Below are 22104 nucleotides of genomic sequence, written 5' to 3' on the forward strand. Positions count from 1 at the left end.
AAACGGACTTCAGTTCGAAGAAGACCATGCAAATCGTTTATAATGATACGTGTAAACAGAAAAAAAATCTTCAATGAGTTATGCATATTTGTGCTGATCAAGATCGCCGAAAATCTCATATGAGAAGACACTAAATGCCGAATACTCGCTAAATTCAAATGTTATACAGACCACTGTCCGAAGGATTACACACATTAGCGGGTGCAAAAACAAGCTCTTCTGACTCTCTATAACCTAGCTCGACCGTACTGCCCTAAACAATTTGTCAACTTCAAGGGCAAAGTAACATTCACGGAACTAGAATCGAAATTCGGTAACCAAGTATCACTGCTGCACGCTCATACTATGAAATATTAATGACGACCCTTCTGTTCTCTTCAGTGTTAACCGCTGGCGTACAGCGAAGATCGGAAAGGCATATTCCTCATTTACGGCGACGGCGGTATCTCTTACAACCGATCGATAACTGTTGCAATCGGCAGTAAGAGTGATAATATAATTCATTATGTGACGTCATTCTCATTTGTCGTTTGCAGCAGTTTATCGACGAATCAAATGATTTTATATGCCATAGGAACGTTTTATGAAGGAAGACGTTAAAATGTTACGGGCCGAAAAAGTAGTCGCAAATTCGATCCACTAAATTAGGGTTGAGCAAAGTTATTTTGCAAGGGCCGCATTCAAAAAATATTTTTTGCAGCAAGGGCCGCATTAATTTTTCCAAAATACCATATTATATAGTTACCTTCAATTGAAACTTAATATCTAAAAAATCCGAAATTGAAGATTTTTGAATAAATGTATTAAACGACAAAGTAAAAATGTCAACTGAAACTTATTTGACAAAGAAAAGTAACTCATTACCGGTTAAGGTTCATAAAAAGGATAATCTCACAACTTTCTCAAAGAGCAGAGGGCCACACAAAATACTTTGGCGGGCGCATGCGGATCGCGGGCCAAGTTTAATATCTGAATGACTTAATATTCACAGTTTAATTTGATCCAATTTAAAAAAAAAGTTATTTTTAAGCGAAATTGTAATATATATAAGTCTAATTTCACTTAATACAAATCACGACTTCATCCGGAAAGACCGTCAGTCTCGATGTTCCAAAATGTCCAAACTACATCTGTTCGGTTACTTTAACCGTGTCTTCATATAATATTACGTATTAAAACTATACCGCATATTCGTCAACTCGTTGTTCAAAAAAAACTTCATTAGATATTCTGATTTTCTTTTTCTGGTCTGGATCTCATTAAATCTCCACTAATGACCATCCTATGACTAGAGTCACTAGACTAGACGATAGAAAATACTGCATTCTCATGCGCCGACAATAAATTACACTGAATTTAAAATATCTTTAGACGGAGCCGCTAATTCGGTAATGTACAGACTATGAATAATTTATATCCTTAAATATTGTGTTTTAAATTTATTTCAATATAAACTTGAAGACGGCTTGTTTTTTACTTTTTCCCTTTCACGCAATGCGTGCGTCAGTTTTAAATTACGCACTTGCGTAACGAATACTTCGAGATCAATGTCGTGTTTAAAATGAAATCGACTCCATGACTTTTCTTGTCATCTTATGGTTTATATGACAATATTAGATTTTATTCGGTCGAGATTATTTTAACACGCAGTCACGGCGATTCAGTCAAGCCGGATGAGCATGCAGGCATCTTCTCTCGAATGGTATTTTGGTAATAAAAGTCGTTCCATGATGCAGCGGATTGATAATCTGTAATTAAACGGGCTTCCAAACTTCTTACATTCAATCCCCTTTTATTTTAAAAATATTCCAGCGGCCCATGGCGTCTGTCAGCAGAAAAACTAGTTTATAATACACAATTTGTTGAATGCTTAGTGGTCGTCAAAACAATAGCCCAACCTGTATGGCAAAATAGGATAGGATTATAATATTTATGCAGGGGAGAGGAAAGCCGATAAGATGGCTTATATTTATGGCAAACATCGGCCTCTCGACCGGTTACCAGTCTATGTCGGGTATGGGTTAATTAACCAGTTATTCGTTTCAGATGCATGGACTTGTTGGTGGAGGAAGCCGTAACCGACCGGCGTTTACGTGAACCAACGGCGAGGAGTCCAGCAATTCCCATAATCCTATCATCATCATTATATCACATAATTATTCGTATCATATATTATTAGTTATTCGTAATAATAGCTATTAAGTTTAATAGTTATTCGTTTCAAATGCACGGGTTTGATGTTGAAGGGAGCCGTAACCGACCAGCCGTTACGAAATCACCCTACCACGGCGAGGAGCATAGCAAATTCTCTCGCACATAATTATTCTAGACAGGATTCGAACCTGCGAACCTGTACAAGTGAATCAAAGGTTCGATGGCACGCATCTTTCCCAGCGCTTAGCATGATGCATCATACAGCCGAGTGTGACAGACGAATATTGACGAACTAATCCTGATAAAACATTTTGCATCATTCTATGTCTACTTTGTATTTATAATGAGCTGCCAAAATTATATTACTCAACTAAATCTAGATTGATGGAATCACTGTCAATGTGCATTATTCCACATTAGACATTAAATATCTAAATCCTTGTTTGTTCACAACCCTAATACTGTATATGGCTTCAGTTTTGAATCTACTTGAGAGTTATTACTCATATATATACAAACAATAGATCTGTGCGATATATGGACACAAAGTTCAAATGTCATATAAAAAAGATCCATATGTCATATTAAGTGATTTCATGAATTAATATAAAACAGCAAATCATTGGTTGTCAGGTCCCATCGACTTGAAAAAAATGAAGGCAGTAGCCTCCTAGCGACTTCAACCATCTTTATATAGTTTAACTTCTGGATCTTTTGCGAAGCCGCCTCTCATGATGCAAAATTGTGAAATTTAAAAAAGCACCCCCACCAAATAAAAAATTTGTAATTATCCAGTTGGCGTTTGAGTTGGGGTTAGAAATGATTTAAAAATTTGAATTTCCAGCGCAATCTGCATTCCGAATCCAAACCCTAACTGGATAAATTACTATTTTATTTAATTTGGGTTTTGGTGGGGGAGTTTTTTATTTGGTGGGGGCTTTGTACAAAAGATCCAAAATCTCAAACAGATTCGTTCATTTGTTGCAATTTTTCCCAATATAGCAAAACGATCCATATGCTGCATGAACAATATGCTCTCATCCTACAATATCTGAGATTTTGTAAGCTTATATCAAAGCATAGTCTGAATTTTTCATATAAGATATAATTGTGAAGCAGTCAGAGCAACTCTAATCGAAACAAAGCATCGTAAACATGATATATTTTCTATTATAGCATAGGCTAGTTCAAAATGATGAAGTAACACATTCTAAAAAAACTTGTCACATTGAGAAATTTTATTACCGGTATGTGTGAATGAAAACATTATAGAGAAAGAACCCTTCACTGTTATAAATTGTAATATTAAATTACTCCATAAATAACGCAATTCATAGATTTTCAACATTTTATTATAGAAAAACGAATGCAATTTGCACCACTATCTTCACATACATTGTTAACCAATAAATACCGGTAGATTTATTTATTTAATATTTTAATTCATTACTTACCGTTATGCTGTGCTTTGTTTCTTGGTAATTGGTGCTTGTTATCTTCGTGATACCCTGTTTGGATACCATTCACATTGTTAGCATTGATTTTAGCTGACTGCACTGGTAAAGCAGGCGCTTCAAGTTCCGTTGTAAAAGTTGGAAGTTTGTGGACTTGCGTATAAGGAGACAATTCTGTTTCAACTTCATGTGTTGTTTCTTTCACTGCGATAGAAAGACATTTGAAATCAGAAAAACAGCAAGCGACGCTAATTTGGAAGTGCGAAACTTTCCAAATTTCATAATACACTATTGGAAAAGGAGAGAAGAGAAAAAATCTAACCACAGACGCTGGTGTGAAATGTCGTTCAGAATTAGCTTAAGATTGATTTTTTATCCAATTTAATTTTCATTACAGGTTCAAATACGTATTCATATGTTTGAGTAAGAAAAGTAGATAATAAGACTAAAACAGGCTCGGCCGGATATGGTTTATATCTGATCCGATTAAAATGATACTAACAACCAAATTACAACAGCAAACACAGGACAAAGATGAAAAAATAATATCATTATGATACATATTACATGATAAAATTTTTGACAACAAAATTCTAATATTCAAATTTCTTAATAGGCTGTTTGTTATGAAGCATTATGAAATGTCAATTCCAGGGAGAGAATAGGTTTTGCAAAGGAGATAAGACCAAGAGTAATATGAATTAGTATTTATATATGGTACAAGTAAGAATGGCAGGTTCATAATCAGTTTGAAAACATTAATATAAAAATGAGGGAAGTTTTGCATTATATTTCTTGATCGGCTATAATAATTTCTCCAATAGTCCGAACAATTATTCCAAATTCTAATTTTCCCAATAGAAATAGAATAATTTTTAATGGCCTATATATATAATTTTAGGCTTTCGAAAAAAAAATTTTTGAGTCACATCTGACAAAAGTCGATACAACAATTTTATATGCATTTCACTCCGAATAAAATCCTACAACAACTGATATACAACAAGCTGCTGTGTTTAAATCTGAGTGATGACAAGGGCCACATTAAATGTGCCAGGTCGGGCCAGGTTGTGCCCCGCAGACCGCCTGTTGCACACCCCTGATTTAAAGGATCAGAATCTTTCCCTTCTTGTATTGCCTATCCAATTAACAGTAAAGAGTAGGGATGGGTATATACCGCCCCATTACACCCAGTGAACATGGGAACTGAAGTTTCAAGGAGATTTTAAACTGAGAAGCCGAAATGGCCAAGTCTAATGATTTGTCGTACCACCGTACCATACCCACTACTTTACCTTCATGATCAACAGGTGACGTTTGTGTTGAACTTTTCATCAATTTAATGAGTTGTTCATTCAATAATCTGTTTGTTTCATTCTGTTCATGACATTGTTTTTCCAACTCCGCAATTTTAGCCTGCAAATTATAAATAATCCTTGATTAGACAAGATATACATTTTAAACCATGAGCTGTAATTACAAATGTAACTAAATAACTGCTGAAGCTTATACATTCAATTACAATTTGAAAACTGGTATTTTAGTAAGCTTCTAGGTATATTGAAATCGAATTGAAATCCAATCCAATCGGTGAATATTGCCCTTCTGATGTCAAAATCAAGATACAAATACAATGCTGTCAAAAACCACATACCTGTAACTTCTCTAAAGCAATTTGATATTGTGATGCAGCTTTGTTATTCATTTTTGTCCATTTACCATTATCACCACCTCCTCCAACATGATTATCCATTGACCTTGAAAATAAAGCAAAAGTAATTTACAAGAGAATACCTCAGAGTGATTTCAAGATTTCAAAATCACAAGAAATAATGAGCTGATAGGTGACTTTATCAACAGTATAGATTCTCTTGCCAAGTATTAACTTCAGATGACGTTTGTCCAGAAAATTTCCAGATATTATAGATCTCTTCTGGCTTTCATGAGATAGGTATATACATATTATACCTGGTGAGATATTTAATAGAAAGAATGAAAGTGCCTTTTATTTATTGATATCTTAAGTAAAAAACAAAAGCAAAATTATTAGAAATATTATAAGAAGTGAAGCATGCAGAGAATCCTGGTAAAAAATAAAGGTTGCATATATGAAGGTTAATTCGCGACGGAATGTGATGAGCGTTAGTAACATTTTTGCCGCCACACTGCTGGTTATATTGCGTGGGCTAGCAGGTTTAGGTTTCGTAGAGCATGATTGTAATTCGCTTGACTGCTGGTAGACTACGGCCTCGTGGATCATCAAAGTTTATGAAAGAAAAATTAACTTGTTAACTATCCTCACACCCAACCTGGAATGATAACCAGATGAGTTGATTGTTTGTAATGTGATTAAAATCTTCCCTAGATATGTTTTTTTCAAATAAGTGTTGCAAATGTATAAATATTACCTCCAAAAGGTGCAAGAATGTTTAAATTATGAAGTACCACTTACTTAATACAAAGTTCCATTTCATTGATTTTTGTGGCACTTTCTTTACACTGTTTTATTGCTGCATCTCGTTCTTTGATTGCTACAGAAAGTTGTTCATGCACAGTATTGTATTCTTCTTCAAGCTGATAAAGGAATATAACATAAAAGATGGATGTCTATATTTTATTAGTTTAGGGTCAATCCTATTGTTAACACCTTACCCAGGGTATAATAATAGGTTGGCGATGGCAAACTGGAAAAATTTTGATCCTTCCTAAAATAGCAGCTCCATACATACATTGAGAGCCATATAAAAAATGTCAATGGGTGGGGTTGATAAAAAAGTTTTAGAGTAAAATAATAATTATTTTACAATTTTCGCATATATTTAGTCAAAAATTCATCCAGGGTTTATGTTCATAAACTCATAATAAGACCATTCTGTAGAAAATATTGATGAAAATAACGTCATAATGAACTCGGATTTTATACTGTTCTTCTTACTATTATAAAAATGTTAGCCTAGCTGTTTTAAATAAACTGTTTTTTATTAATAGATTTTCATATTGAGTATCGAGCCTCCGGCCCAGTAACCAAGTTTATTACCTGTAACTGGCCCACTCAGAAATATAATTGCCCACCGCTGCTTTAGAGAATACTAGCAATACAAAAAAAAACGAAGTAAAAACACGAATTTTGTAATTGCAGAATATTTAATCCAAAATCCATCAACTTAATATTGACAGCAGAGTCGCATTATTCCGTCTCAAGTAAAGCTTTTATCGGATAAAGATCTATTTGGAGATTGTTGGTAAAATACCTTTAATGCATATATAGTAAGACTGAGTACTTCCTCCTCGCTATTAGCAGACTTAACTAATGCAACCACCTAAACAACATTCCAAAATGCCCATCCAATACACATTCACCCAAATGGTAGTCCAATAGTACCTTATAGTAGAACAAGTTTGAAATGTAGATAAATTCAAGCATTTATTCACAACTTTTCTATGGTTTATATTTGCTTAGAATAACACATACTGCGCTGGAGCTAACATTCCATTTTACAGAATACAAAATGCCAGTATATCTTCTGAATTTTGCTATTTACAGACCGTTATACAGCATATAGCCTTATCACCACCTGGTATAATACACAACTCATTAGTCATTATATTCTTCTTACTAGTCACATAACACCGAATTTCCCATCACAAAAAAAAATTTAATTATTAAAGGCAAAGAAAATTGAATTATTTCGGTAAACATGATTTGAATGGGGTAATATAAGTTCAAGCAGAAAATGGAATCCCAAGTGACAAGTTTTAACATGACTGCGGTCACAGTAAACCTGTTGCCTGTCAGAATTAAGTATCTTGCATTGAAAACAAATTGCTAATTAAATAACGAAACTTTATATTTAAAGAAAAAATAGTGGGAGATAAAAATTCAATCTACCTAATTTTACAGGTATTGCAGTGTCAGTATTGCAAGTGTGTCTCAATAGACACAAACAGGACCTACGGATCGTTCCGCTAAAATAATGTTGTTGGAAGAAAACACTTTTCTATGCAACTCAATGACCAATCAATTTCGAATTTCCAGTATCGCAAGAAGAACCGATAATACTCAATTTTTTTTAAATATATTCTGAATCCTATGGGACCTGATATCTCACTTAAATATTAATTTTATTTCAGTTCATGGGAACAATTTTTAATGGAACAATCTTTTATGGTCGAGTAAATTATTTATCTGGGTCTTTGTTCAAAACTGTTATAATGAATCACATGCTCACACAAGCAGATAGTAATGCTTGTAATTGGACACTTCTGCATTACAATTCATATAAAACTGAATTTCTCTACATAAATGTGATTTAAAATTATACAAAAATTTCGATTATTAGTATCCTCGTAAATTACAACAAGAATACTTCCTTTTTAAAATCTTTGTTCAAAACTATTAAATTAAATTTTCTAAAATTAAATACATCGAACGTCTTAATTGCCTTGTATATAATATTTAATTTAAATATTAAATGTAGAAACATGTTGGAGAAGTTATTACATTAACATTAATTATGACTTCATTACAATATTGTCAAATTAAGAAAAGCAGCAATTTTTTACTTGAATTCATAGCAAAAACATTTCCAAATATAAAAATTTTGAATTTGGTTCAGCGAATTCTAAGACGTCTCCACAAAACCACTTTCCAAATTAAATGGTTCGCAGTTCCAAAACATGTTTACAAAATTTCCAACAAATAGACTAAATCTATATCATGATGACATATACAACATTTTATTAGTGATATAGGTTGGACATCAACTCTCACACATTTGTGTATGACTATTCTTTTCTATACTTTTTTTTTTTGATGCCTTCAATTCCAATCACGGTAGTAACAGCAGTCACTGCTATAAAAAGAACTAGACCTACTATTTTTGACGAAATTGAAAGCTTTCTGTTTTTGGATTGCCTTTTTAGTTTATTACACACTGAGTGAGGAAGTGGGTATGAGATTTTGACCTTTTATCTGTGATGCCAAAATTCAACAATTCAATCAAAAAAAAAAAAAATTAAAAATATAAGACAAATAACTTCCATATCATGGGAATTAAAGTTTTACATTTCCTTGGAAAATTTCTGATAGTCAAGCACCAACTTTAACTTAAATACTAGTAAACAAGATATTATTCACATACCTGGCTAAATGAATTCTTTAGTTCACTCAAACGTAAGTTTGTATCACTTGACTCAACTTTTGCTATCTGTAGTTCTGATTCCTAAAAAATAAATTAACCCTAAAAATTCACCAGACAATGAAACATCGTATATCAGAGGTTCTCAAACGGTGGGGCGCGCCCCACAAGGGGAGTTGTGGACAATTTTTGAGGGAGGTGAAGCTAAGTAAAACTAAAAATATTTGTTAGATTTCAACTTGTCCACCTTATTTTGGATATTTACATTTCCTCATTTTGGATGTTTACGTTCCATTCACATATTTTCAACATGTTTTTTGAATACAACATACTTTCGCCTTACAATCTATTATTTGTAGCTCATTGTTAGCTAGTGATTTTCGAGGTGGGGTGCGAGACCTAACAATTTCTGAAAAGAGGTTGCGGCTTTAAAAGTTTGAGAACCACTGCCATATATACCATTAATTTGTCATATATAAATCATACATTTATACCGCATGGCACAATAAAATACATTGATCCAAAAGCGAAAAATAAAATATATTTACTTCATTAAAACTAAATATTGAGATATATTAGTGTTTATGGCAAAATAAGATTTATAAATAAACACATTACAATTTGACGTACACTACATGCATAATTTAAAAGTTGAGCATAACACGTTGCATTTGATATCCCACACTCAGACAGATATTGAAAATTCAAAAAATGAAAACCAAACTAATAAAAGGGCATTACATAAACAGGTTTATTCCAAAAATTCCAAACAAGCAGTTTTTCTTTAAAAGTATTAAATATTACCCAAAAAATGGAAATTTATTAAAAAAAATTTTGATTGCTTCGATAGGTTATGTTGAATGTTTGAATTTCATTTTCATTCTTGCTACAGCATCCTTGTGTGTTATATGAATCAGGATCCGTTTGTGCAAAGACATAAAGCACGCAAAAGTGGTTAGATTCGCGTACCCCAAACTGATAGTCAACTAGATTTGAATTAAAGAAACATTGATGGATATAGATTATAGCAACAATTACGAGACAGCATTATATACAATGTGAAAATCGTGGACAAAAACCTGTTTTGGTGAATCTATCAATTCGAGGTTCGTTCTGTTCATAATTTATTTTCAATAATTTGCTAATCCTGCTTAGATTACAGTTTAAAATACTAGGAACGATATATGGATTTCTGAATTCACCTCTAGGAAGTGTAATTAAGTAGGCAAACATAATGGCTAAATCATAAAGTAAATCTCCGCTTACTCGTAAGTTGTAGTTAGGTGTAGAGACAGGTAAAAAGTAAAACACTTTCAAATCAAGAATTTAGTTTATTTTTTATTCCTAATAATCATAAACCAATACTTACTAAATTCACAGTGTGTAATTTTGCTTCTTTTGATTCTTTTTCCAAATTCTCGTATTTCTGTTTATAGTCTTCAAGTTCTATTTTCAAATCTTCTGTACATGATCCATTACAGGCTTGCCGATACTTTTCTTCAAGTTGTGATAATTGTCGCCTTAAGTTTCTATTCGATTCTTCCAAAATTTTTTGACGCGCTGTTACTGGCATCGACAAGGAACGTATAGTAACCTAAAAGTAGATCCATGTTCTACGTTAAATAATTTAAAACTAGACATAATAAAGATTTTAATTAGAGCAGAGCTTTATGTAATATAATATGATTAGTTACAGTCAGCTAATCTGAATGTAATGCATGCATACTCGGGAATAAAGTGAAGCACAATGGCCACACACATAATCTTGCGCTGAATATTGTATATTACGAATAACAGCAATAGTATACCTGTTATTGATTATCTGCTCATATAATTTGTTATACAGAATTGATTTCAGAAATAAATTGACTGTTAGATTTTTTACTATGTTTACAAACAATATATATCTGCCCAAAACGAATCGAACATTCGAAATTAGGTAGTAATATTTGATTTAGTAAATTTTTGTTTTAGGAATAACTTGAATATTTTCATTTAAAAATGTCTTTTTTGGCATTTACTATTTTATGATAGACAAAAAATTAGCTCACTTCTGACCTAATAAAATGAAGAATACTGATTATGACGATGTTTATCTCAATTAAATATGAATAACAAACTTTGATTTTTTAGGAATTTGCAATCGTTTTGAAGAATTTCTTTCGTAGAACAGACCCACTTTAGCATATCCTCAATATTTTATATTCGAAAATATTATTTTAGAATGTTTTTGAAATACCAAATTATTCGATTTTGGCCGTCCCTGGGCCATAGCATATTGAATTCAATAGAAATTTTAGCAATATACATTAAAATTACTTGAAGAGTTGTTACCAATGTGAAAAACAAAATTGACAATATTTAATTCCAACAACTTGTTAGTAACAAAACTAATCTGAATGATAATATGATAAACATTAAGAAAAAATCTTGTCGATTTGAAAAATACCATTCTAATTCTATGTTTTTGTGCTGGTAGATCTGTATGAATATGATGCAAAGATGCTGTAGCAGGAGTGAAGATAATATTTTAAGTGATTAAAGAGTTTTGCTGCACACTAACACAAATATATTTCAGTAATGTTCCCTCTGTCCAAAGTCAGACTTCCTCAGTTAAAGGTAATTATACTACAAATGAGGTCAGGTCAGATGAATACTTACAAAAATATATTTGTGTTTGTGTGTAGCAAGACACTTATAATGAGCTTTTTTGAGTTTCTATCCTAGAAAGTAATATTCATGATATTGCCCTGAACCTGAATTCTCTCAAAAATAAAAAACCTGATAACCTAACCAGTTTTCAACCATACATACGTATTTCTGAACCTGTTGAAAAAAATCTTAAGTAGATTAAATAGAATATTAGTGTTAAAAACCTAGTTCATCATCTCGTGAATAACAGCTATACCTGTGATCTATGAATTAGATACTAAACAAGGTTAGCAACAATAAAAGTTTGTTAAAAGTTATACCAGCGGATACGAGTGTTTTTGTGTATTGAACTACAGATCCCTTCTTCTTGTGCCAATTATTATGGTCTTCTATATTTGCAGTTACATCTTGTTCTGTCCGACAAAGTTAGACTATGATCTAACAAAAGCTTACTAATATACTTACAGTACTATTTCGTGGTAAAAGATTATGCTATCCTTATTTAAAGATACAATCCCTTATAAAATTAGCTTTTTCTGAATTAACACATTCCTGTAAGAGATTATGCTATTCTTATTTAAAAATACAATCCCTTATGAAATTAGCTTTTTCTGAATTAACACATTACTGTAAGAGATTATGCTATTCTTATTTAAAGATACAATCCCTTATAAAATTAGCTTTTTCTGAATTAACACATTCCTGTAAGAGATTATGCTATTCTTATTTAAAAATACAATCCCTTATGAAATTAGCTTTTTCTGAATTAACACATTACTGTAAGAGATTATGCTACTCTTATTTAAAGATACAATCCCTTATAAAATTAGCTTTTTCTGAATTAACACATTACCCTAAGAGATTATGCTATTCCTTTTTAAAAACACGATTCCTTATAAAATTAGATTTTTCTGAACTTACACATCATGTACGAATGAATAAATATTTTTAAACAAGAACACTATAATAATCTTGAATAATTGTTGAAGACTGATTTCTGCAGTTGATGCAGAATAGTGATTGTGACGCAATAATGATGCATTTGACATGAACCACTGAATCTGCTTATGATATATCATCAATATTTAAAACAAGATCAGGTGATGTAATAAGATCATGTTAAAAATTCATGATCAAATCATGTTTAATAAATGACAAAATAGAATGAAAAATAAAATATCCATACTTGATCTATCGTACGTTTGTAGAGATTTAGAAGAAGAAATAATATGTCAGTATGAATTAATTATGTATAGACCATACTTGGCAATGGTATTAGTTCATTATATCACGTTTGAGTAATGATGCAGAAGAGATTTTTAAATTATATTTAATATGAATAATTTACCAATAAATTTGTTATTACATGATCAAATATGCATTTAGACTATTTTCTATAGAATGCGAGAAGCAAATAGAAATTTGTCAAAATAATCTAATCATGTAGAATCCTGAAGGACAAAACATCAAAATATTCATTGGATAGATGAATAAAATAGAAATAAAAATTTATTAAATTCAGAAATCAAAATTATTGTCTTCATTAATACTTATATTTCGCGAATCACAAGTGAAATCAGAATCATTGTTATATTTTCACCTGAATACCAGACATGCAAAATATATATAAAAACAACAAACTTTCTAATATGAGTATCTCTGAACCAAGATACTTTAACACAAGTACTTAAATATGGACACACAAATATAAAAATATCTCTCCAAATAAAAGTAACAAAATGTATATATATAATATATTTCAAACTGATAATTGGACTCACAAATAATCATGGTCACTGTCAAACAATTTAATAAAATAACAACAGATTGAATAAGCGTATCAAAATTTTCAAAATGAACATACAGTTTCAAAAGTTCAAAATTTTGGAGAATTAATTGCATGTATGTGTTATAAAATAAAAATTAAATGCCATCATATTAAATATGAATTTCTTCATTTGGTATTTGATTCAAATATTGTTTTGAAATAATATGTTGAGACCTGTTATTATTAACGAAGCTTTTCTGAAATTTGAGTGAATGAAATCGCTTGATATTGAGTGAATGAAATAGCTTGATATTCTACCTTATTATTAACTTCACAAATCTAAGCAATATGAGTGTATCATTACATGCAAATATCATGACATATTCCATCTAAAATCTGTATGTTTTAAACCTTACATTAGGTTTTGTTTGCTCTCCTTATTCCGTAATCAGTTCTATTTATTCTGTTTTTATCAATTATTTATACTGATTATGGTGACAAAATAAGCTTATATCTATACTTATGCTACATTTCTGTCTGTCAAAATTTATATACATCAGAGCATCATTGTAAAATGATAAATGACATACATTAATTTTATTTTTAAATTTTCAAAATTTTTAAATTTCTTTTTCCCTTTCAAATTCTGCTTCAACTACATTCCTTATTCAAAACTCAACAGAAAAAATTTCAGAAACAATGAGTCTTATATATACTATGACATGACAATTCCAATATTTCCTGCACTTGTAGAATAACACTTATTCTCACATTATTTGAGGCTGATTTACTGACAAATTTCCATTCAAAGAAGACTTCCAAAGACCACAGACCTCCAAAGAAGACAAGACCTAACCTGGGCAGAAAGTAAGCAATAAAATAAAACCACAAACATTTTAAATTGGCAGCTAAGGCTGACAGGATCAATTTATGAATAAAAATTGAAAACAACTCCTTTCTGTAATTTGTGCCTTGTTACCGCTCGGGTAATTAATTCAGAGCGAATACACAACATCCGTGAATTTGTAGTCGTTAAGGAAGCTAATGACAAAAATGGAATAAAGATGGGAAAATATTGATTTTTTTGGTCGAAGATCAAATAATTGCTTGTTTTGCTTGAATAAATGGCAAATAATAAATAATTTAATATATCAGGTAATACAGAAAAAAAAAAATGAAATGTGTCGATAAGATGGCAGGTGCACATTATAATAATAAAAGCAAACAATGTCAATTTACAGTCAGCGATCTGGAAATAGACAAAAATTGATTTTTTCTGACGTTCATCACAGAAAACAAACCTATCATATTGTAGAGAAAATAAATTTAATACCAGTATAAAAATATGGTTTTTTGATGAACTTGAATCACTGGAAGTCACAGATTTTAATTCACAATGCAAATTGAAAATTCTATTCATAATTCTTTGTACGACGTATTTATATATGTCTTTCTCTCTGAACAAATCTCTGAACAAGTGATGCGTACTCAATTTATTACACTCTGGGTGAGGTGTTGAGTATGGGATGCACCCTAGATTTGAACTGCGAAGCCATCATAGCTGAGCGGCGTTACCTAAACCCCTATGTTTTTTGCTTTTTTTTTACTTACATTATATCAACGTTTTTTTTCTCAAATTCTTTTCAAATAGACTCTCATTAAAAAAAATCAAGCACGGCAACTCTACTTAATAAGTTCTAACAATGTTTTTTTTTAAATTATCCATCAAATAATATTTTGTTGAAAGACCAATTACAGTAAATAAAAACTAGCATCTAATCATATATTGAGGTAGTGCCTCATATTTTTCAAAAAATATACAAAAAAAGTTAAATAGGATTGTTCTTACATTAATAATATCAACAAAGGAACGTCCCTATGAAACATAGCCAAAAAAATTTTCAAGCTAGTACTTGAAACCTAAAAAATAAAGTAATACTAACATTACTTTTCATTACGGTTACCAAATACTAATAGGAGGCCGGCTTACAACCAAGTATACAGAATCACAAACTTCAATAACTGTTGTTGAATCATCTCCACTGCAATGCTACTAAGGCTAGAAAAAGACTAGTAACGCCCATAGAGGAGAAATAAAATGGTAGTCAATATTTGGGACACAACACAGGAAATGTTATCTATCCTGCATAAACTGATATATGTAATTAAACATGAGGAAAGATAGTGCTAAATGCAAATCTGGCACTTAGCTACTATACTCAAGAGACCTTTGCTTTGGCATAAATATATTATTACAGTCTACGTTGGCTTGAATATTTTGATATGCAGATAACTTTACCTTTCCCGAAAATGGCATATAATGTTAACTTAAGTCTTAACTTTTCAGTCAAAGCCAATGAATTTTCAATGAACTCTTGAGCAAAAAAACAATTTTCCATCAATTCATATATAAGAATAAGACCTGTCATTGTCATTTTAGTAAAATATTTTGCGTTAATTCGAGACTCAATATCCCAAGAGATTTTAAAAACAACTTCAAATGCTACAAACTAAAAAAGGTAGCTGAACCTTCTTTATGGGAGACAAGATAGATCCTATTTGTAGCAGTCAAAAAAAATGAAATCCTAAATGTACCGTATTTTACCACAATACTCATTGCTATTCCAAGTTATGAATCTTCTTGCAGAAAAAGTTTAAAGTATTTTTGTATTGCTAAACAGATAGCCAACAATGTATATAACTTTTCCTGATTCTTCAAAAAAATCGCAAAATATTCACCTCTATACGCATGATGGGTAAAGAGTAAACAATAAAATACAACTGATTTGTTTAAAGTATTAGTATTGTTGTTGAAAGTGTTATCTTTTTTTGGATTATCTATCTCACAAAAAACCTTTGAGAGGATTAGCGGTAAAGACTAGAATGGTACATGCTTGAAATATAATAGACTTTCAATGTCTTGGTTCAACCTAGGTTGTTAAGCTCAAGCTGGAAATCTTTTTACATACAATCGCTAGATTACTATGTCACAAAATGAATGAATGACAGAAATATTCAAAATGGATATCAAAATTAAAAACATAGGTATACCTTCTTATTTCCAGCAGCAGCAAGTTTTTGCAATTGAAGAGATTCTTTCTGTGCTAATTTTAAGGATGATGCGAGTGTATCATCAGCACCCTGAAAAAAGAAAAGATATTGAAAAGCAAGTTCATATGAAAAATCAAATGATTCTATTACAAAACACTAAACATAAAACTTGAGTCCTATTCAGGGGGCGTACCCAGGAATTTTCAAAGAGGGTTTCTGAAATTTCTAATTGTGAGGTTACACCGTAATAGCTTGGGTCTGGCCTTGCTATGTCTGATACAGAAAATGCTTTTTTTACATTTTAAAAGAGGAGGGAGTTCTGACCCACAAAATCTGTCCCATTAATTCGCTGTTGGTTTCAACTTATCGCAACAATGTTGCAGCATGGTATTGTTTCATTCAAAGCAAATAACTCCGGCAAAATAAACTAAATTGACTAAAAAACATTTTAGTTTCAAAATGAAACGAAGTCTTATTGATATGTACAAATCAATTCAGAATTTTGAAGGTGTGGTAGAAAATACAGAATTTAAAATTAGAACTGAATTCAGATTGTGACATATGAAGAATCTCAATGCACAGGGGGTGATACGGTACATTCCCTTAATTTCCAACTAACCTGAGAAAACTTGATATTATTAGATTGTCGAAGTGCTTTCTTCAGATCATCAATTTGTTTTTTCAAGGTTTCAATTTGATGCTCTTTTTCTGTGATAGCTCTAGAATGCTCAGTTTCCATTCTTGTCTTGAGTTTGGCAAAAGTTTTCTTTTGCTGGATGAGATCCTGAGCCCCACCAACAGTTTCACTAGTCTTCTAAAGATAGACAAGCATAATTTTCACTAAATAAAAGTGGAAGATAGGTAAATCAGACAAAATTGCTGTTCATATTACTAAAGAACTCGTAATGCCATGTAAGTCTGACAGGACAGGACAGCAGACTCGGAAAATCTTTGGAAAATTTTTTAATGTTTTGTATTATGCTGTCTCTAAAAATTAGTTAAATTACTACCAAATTTATTGAAAGTAACAGGAAATTCAAACATACTTTGAGTCTAAAAATGAGTTTAACTGCTTACATTTGGGATGATGCCAATTTTTTCAAGTTCTGGATTAATATAATAACTTAAAAGCCAAAACAAAATATATTAAAAGATATATCCTAGATCTAAACTATGCTAGCTTCATACATTTACCAAATAGCTACTTATTAAGGATTTAAGTCAATGTTCATAGCAAAACTCTTCAACTAAACTGTAAAATGTATGATATTTCATGCTATTAAGTAGATGAAAATATTACCATATCTGATTGAATCAATTAATGCTTGTTAACTTTGATAGAATTCAAGTGAAAAAATTTAAAACACATACCATTTTATTATATTTTTTTCTAAAATACCTTTCCAAATTTTCCTTACTTCCGGTTATACCCCAAAGCATTGCTACCATACGTATAAAGGAAATCCCGTACTAAAATTCTCATTACATTACTGACATAACCTACTTTATTATTTTCCAATTGCAGAGCTTTTGCTTTCTGTTCTAACCTTCTTGCAACACTAACAAGTTGTGAATTCTGATGTTTCAAGTCGACAATCTTTTTATTGTTCTTTGCATGTTGTTCTTTTTTCTATAACAAAGTAATGAAAAAAGTCAAATGGCGACTTAATTTAATTAACTTATTAATGTAATCAATATTAATTACTTCCTTATATATATGTAAATACAAGTGGATAAGACTGAAGAGGAAATCATGACTTCTGGAAATATTAAAGATAATCTGATGAAATTAATAAATATAATCCTTTCAAATGTGTCTAAACGTGATATAAATATAAATACTAAGCATGCACTTGGTAGTATCAATCATAACAGCAATATGTATAATTCAATATCAAAGGGTGATTCTTGAAATAAAACTTATCAGGTCATTTGTATGCGATTGGAAAGAGCATGTACTAAAATTGAAATGGTATGGAATTTTCTATTTCCCTTAGGCTCCGTGCAAAGAGTTTCTGACCTCAATAATATTGGCATTTCTGTTGTATTTTATCAATTTTGATAATTATCAAGATTATTATAGGTATTTCGAGTCATTATCAAAAACCCTAATGTGTCAAATAAAGTGCAAAATTATTATGTGAGAAGAGATCTAACAAAAAATTATTGGAACTGAATTTGTAATGGAGTCACATGTACAAACTTCATCAGTATCAAAAGTGTTTTGCAAGTGTAAAAGAATCAAAAATCATGTTGAAGTTTTATAAAGTGAGACTAAGCTTAGAACATGATTTTTCTGAATACTGAGGATGAACCAAAACAGAGAAGATTTTATGGAATTTTCGCATACATCACAAATTTGCTGCCCGTAATACCTCAAATTTTGGTCGATTTTATGAAAATCATTGGACAACATTTATCTCACATCAAAAACACTAACAATTGCACACTAAAGGAAAGTATTTTAATTCATAACTTCTATTGTAAAATACAATACAAACTGTGAAAAGGATGCATTATAACAAGTCAACAATACAAGATAATTTCACAAATTTATACATACATCGCATTTAAAATATTTACACCCGTTTAAAACACTAACATAGACATTTACTCATAACATGGATATCATATCACATGACTCATTCCAGGTATATAGGTGATCTGAATACAAATATTTCATGCAATTCTTGCAACACAATAAAATGACTTACCACCATATCTTTAATTTGCATATATTTGAAAGAAAATATTTAATAGGAAGAATGAACACCAAAACCATGTTTAGCTAGAAGAGCTGATTGATGTATAACATATGCAATAATATAGTATTAATTTATAAAAATCCCCATTTTATCCCGTGAAAAATAGAAAAGAGTATTGAATAGTACAGCAGAGATTGGTTCTGGGATAGATCAGTGATGCTGAGCAAATATAACAGTAATAAGAAACTGTTTCCCAAAGTGATGATAGAAATCACTAGCTTTTCACCTTATACTGTAAACTTCTAGTTTACTATTCTGGGAAAAAATTGTGTAAATTGAATTGAGATTTCTACATATTATATGTATGTCTTTGTCATGTATCATTGCTAATATTATTTATAACAATGAGTGGATTATTTCTTTTATTCTGTTTAAAATCCAATTTCCATGTCAAATTATAATATTATCAAAACTGCTATATCCTATACATTTACGTCATCACTATTACATTATCATTGTGAATAATGATAAAATGAGAACAATAATCTAATCTATGTTGATAAGAATATCATGTTGACTATATTACAAAGAAGTGACATACATATTACGTTAATAATAAACTAAGATAATTTTAATGTGTTGTTTTACGTGAATTATTATCTTCAGTGACATAAAACAGTGACTATTCTTATCAGAGTATGAATAATAGTCTATTATAGTCTGTTATGTACAAGGGTACTAATCATATACAGAGAAAAAGCACAGGAAACAAGATGAGAAAATTAAAAATATTTCAGAAGTCTGTCAATTTTGCAGATTTAAACAACACGTAAATAAAAATTCAATCATTTATTATAGATAATCTTGGATTTCAAAATCATTTGTTTTATCGTACAAAACATCTGTTTATCTTTATAGTATTGTGTAACTGATACTGTTAATCAGTTATATCAGATAATGAAAAACAAAAACACTTGGTTTTAATAGCTGGCTAGATAACAAATTGTCAATTGAATTACATTGACAACAAATAAAAATCTTATCTTATTCGATTTTTTAGTCATAGTCTTATTTTAAATAATAATCAACCGTGTAATGACTCATCACCATAAAAATTATAGAATGATTTAGTTTTCTAAATGAGGACGTTAGTCTCAACCAGATTGATAAATTAAAATGACTCTATTTTATATGATGCTGATTCATGCCTTTGCTTGTAACAAGGCGCCGTATTCAGAAGCTACTGTTTTTGAACGAATTGGAATCTTTCCATTCCAGATTGCCTACATCAGGGGTCTCCAACACGCGGCCCCGCAAAGCGTTTTTTTGCGGCCCGCGTCGTGGTTGAGATTTTTCCAGAAAAAGTATGATGTTAACTATGAATTTTATCATTTCATTTCGCATTTTTATTATGACGAAATAAACAAGTTTCGGTCAGATCATGGAAGTGTGCCGTTGTGGATCATTAGTTGATTATGAATCATATGAGCAGTTAACACAAAACTAGATTAATATAAACTTATGGATCTTTACACAGGGAAAAATACCATGTTTATACTGAAACAATTCGTCACAAAATGATATCGCAAATTAAAACAGAAAATTTTTTCTCAGACATAAACAAAACTTGTAAAGATTCGATGAAAGCAAGCTTTGCCATAAGTGAGATGATTGCGAAATCGTCGCGTCCTTTCGTTGAGGGAAGCTTCATTAAAGAGTGTATGTTGAAGGCTTGTGAAATGATTTTAATTCTGAAAACTTCTGATCTGTGGTAGATAGTGTATATGGATCATTTTCTGTACATAACATGTTATAGATTCTGTTCATTATTAGTATCCTCTGATTGGTCTAATAATTTTAAAATAAAGTGTTAACTAAAAATTTCATAAACAATTAGCCCATGGGGGATTTGTGAGGAGTATGCATTGATCCATTCCTTCTGTAACAGAGCATTATGACACATGGGATTTTGTATCATTATGATGTCACATTTGTAATGCCCCCAGCTATCATTCAACAAAATAATTATATGTCTACTTACAATTTTGTCGTTTTCGTTTTCCAACAGATCACATCGTTGTTGCAGCATTGATAATTTTCTTTCAACTTCCTCAAATTTAATCACAGCATCATTTCTATTTTTACTCTTGTTTGTTTGCTGTATCTTCTTTCTCCCACTGCTTCGACGCGAATTTTCAGTTCGAGGTTCCTCAGGATCGGTACTCAATGAACTCTCATCATAATCACTACTAGAAACATCATCTGAAATAAAAACGACCAATTCTACCGTTACAACGTTTATTGTTAAACAGGCATTCAAAAACAAGCTCCATTAAAATCCAGGCAACTTAGATATTTTCGATATGTTGCTATGTTTATGAGCCATTCATAGAAAGTTCTGTTGCCTGCAAGATTACCAAATCTGCCAAATGAGCGTTACAATTACTAAACCATTATAAATTAGTACTCTCGGACGTCTCGGTTAAATACAAACCATCATTATACTGTAGAAAGCAAACTTCCATGTCAAATAATTTTTGTATCAATAAATGCCACACAGCACTTGAGATATCAATATGACAAGTGTCTGAAGATCATTATGATTCTGATCAAATTAACAAAAAAAAATTTGAAGTGCTCACACACTTTAAATAGGGGAACACAAACAAATAAATGCAATTAACCATTCTGATTATGGTAACTAAGCAGAGAAATTCAAAAAATTTTGAGGTACTCACATGCTTGAATAGGAGGATACAAACAAATAAAGGCAAGTGTTTCCACAATCTTCTATTTGGCCAAAATATATAATATATTAATGAACAGAAGTAGGCTACCTACCATTTGTTGATGTATCCACATATGTGCTAGCTAAAGATATGGGCCCACTCTGTTTTCTAGGTTGAGGTTTTCGGATATCACTTGCGACAGAATTTGACTGTTTAGACCTGAAAATAAAAATTAGTGGAGAATAACAAAGAACTGATACCCCTCCCAAAACACTTGGATGTCGTGGAGCACCCCTCTGGCAAGGATAAACCAATATATAAACATGGTGTTCATAAAGTCCTGTTAAATTCATAATTCTGTTAGGAAGACAATTTTCAACTATCTTAACCAGTTTATTTTAATCAGTGTTTATTTAAACGCTTTATTTCATTTAATACACCTTTATATGCCTA

General features: G+C 31.1%; 1 protein-coding gene across 2 annotated transcripts in view; it reads right to left on the bottom strand.

Annotated features, from left to right (window-relative positions):
* Window positions 1–22104, bottom strand: part of LOC120346426 (RIMS-binding protein 2-like) — a 55867-nt gene that overhangs the window by 25243 nt on the left and 8520 nt on the right. For both annotated transcript variants that reach the window (XM_078115024.1, XM_078115025.1), the window contains 11 exons: window positions 21764–21870; window positions 20964–21184; window positions 17722–17847; window positions 16837–17031; window positions 16218–16307; window positions 10116–10340; window positions 8750–8830; window positions 6061–6182; window positions 5263–5365; window positions 4904–5024; window positions 3609–3812 (listed from right to left, as the gene is read on the bottom strand). In XM_078115024.1, coding sequence (XP_077971150.1) covers window positions 3609–3812; window positions 4904–5024; window positions 5263–5365; window positions 6061–6182; window positions 8750–8830; window positions 10116–10340; window positions 16218–16307; window positions 16837–17031; window positions 17722–17847; window positions 20964–21184; window positions 21764–21870 — 1595 coding nt within the window. The remainder of the gene's footprint in view (window positions 1–3608; window positions 3813–4903; window positions 5025–5262; window positions 5366–6060; window positions 6183–8749; window positions 8831–10115; window positions 10341–16217; window positions 16308–16836; window positions 17032–17721; window positions 17848–20963; window positions 21185–21763; window positions 21871–22104) is intronic.

Source organism: Styela clava, chromosome 8 (genome assembly GCF_964204865.1).
Source record: "Styela clava chromosome 8, kaStyClav1.hap1.2, whole genome shotgun sequence".
Lineage (NCBI taxonomy): Eukaryota > Metazoa > Chordata > Ascidiacea > Stolidobranchia > Styelidae > Styela > Styela clava.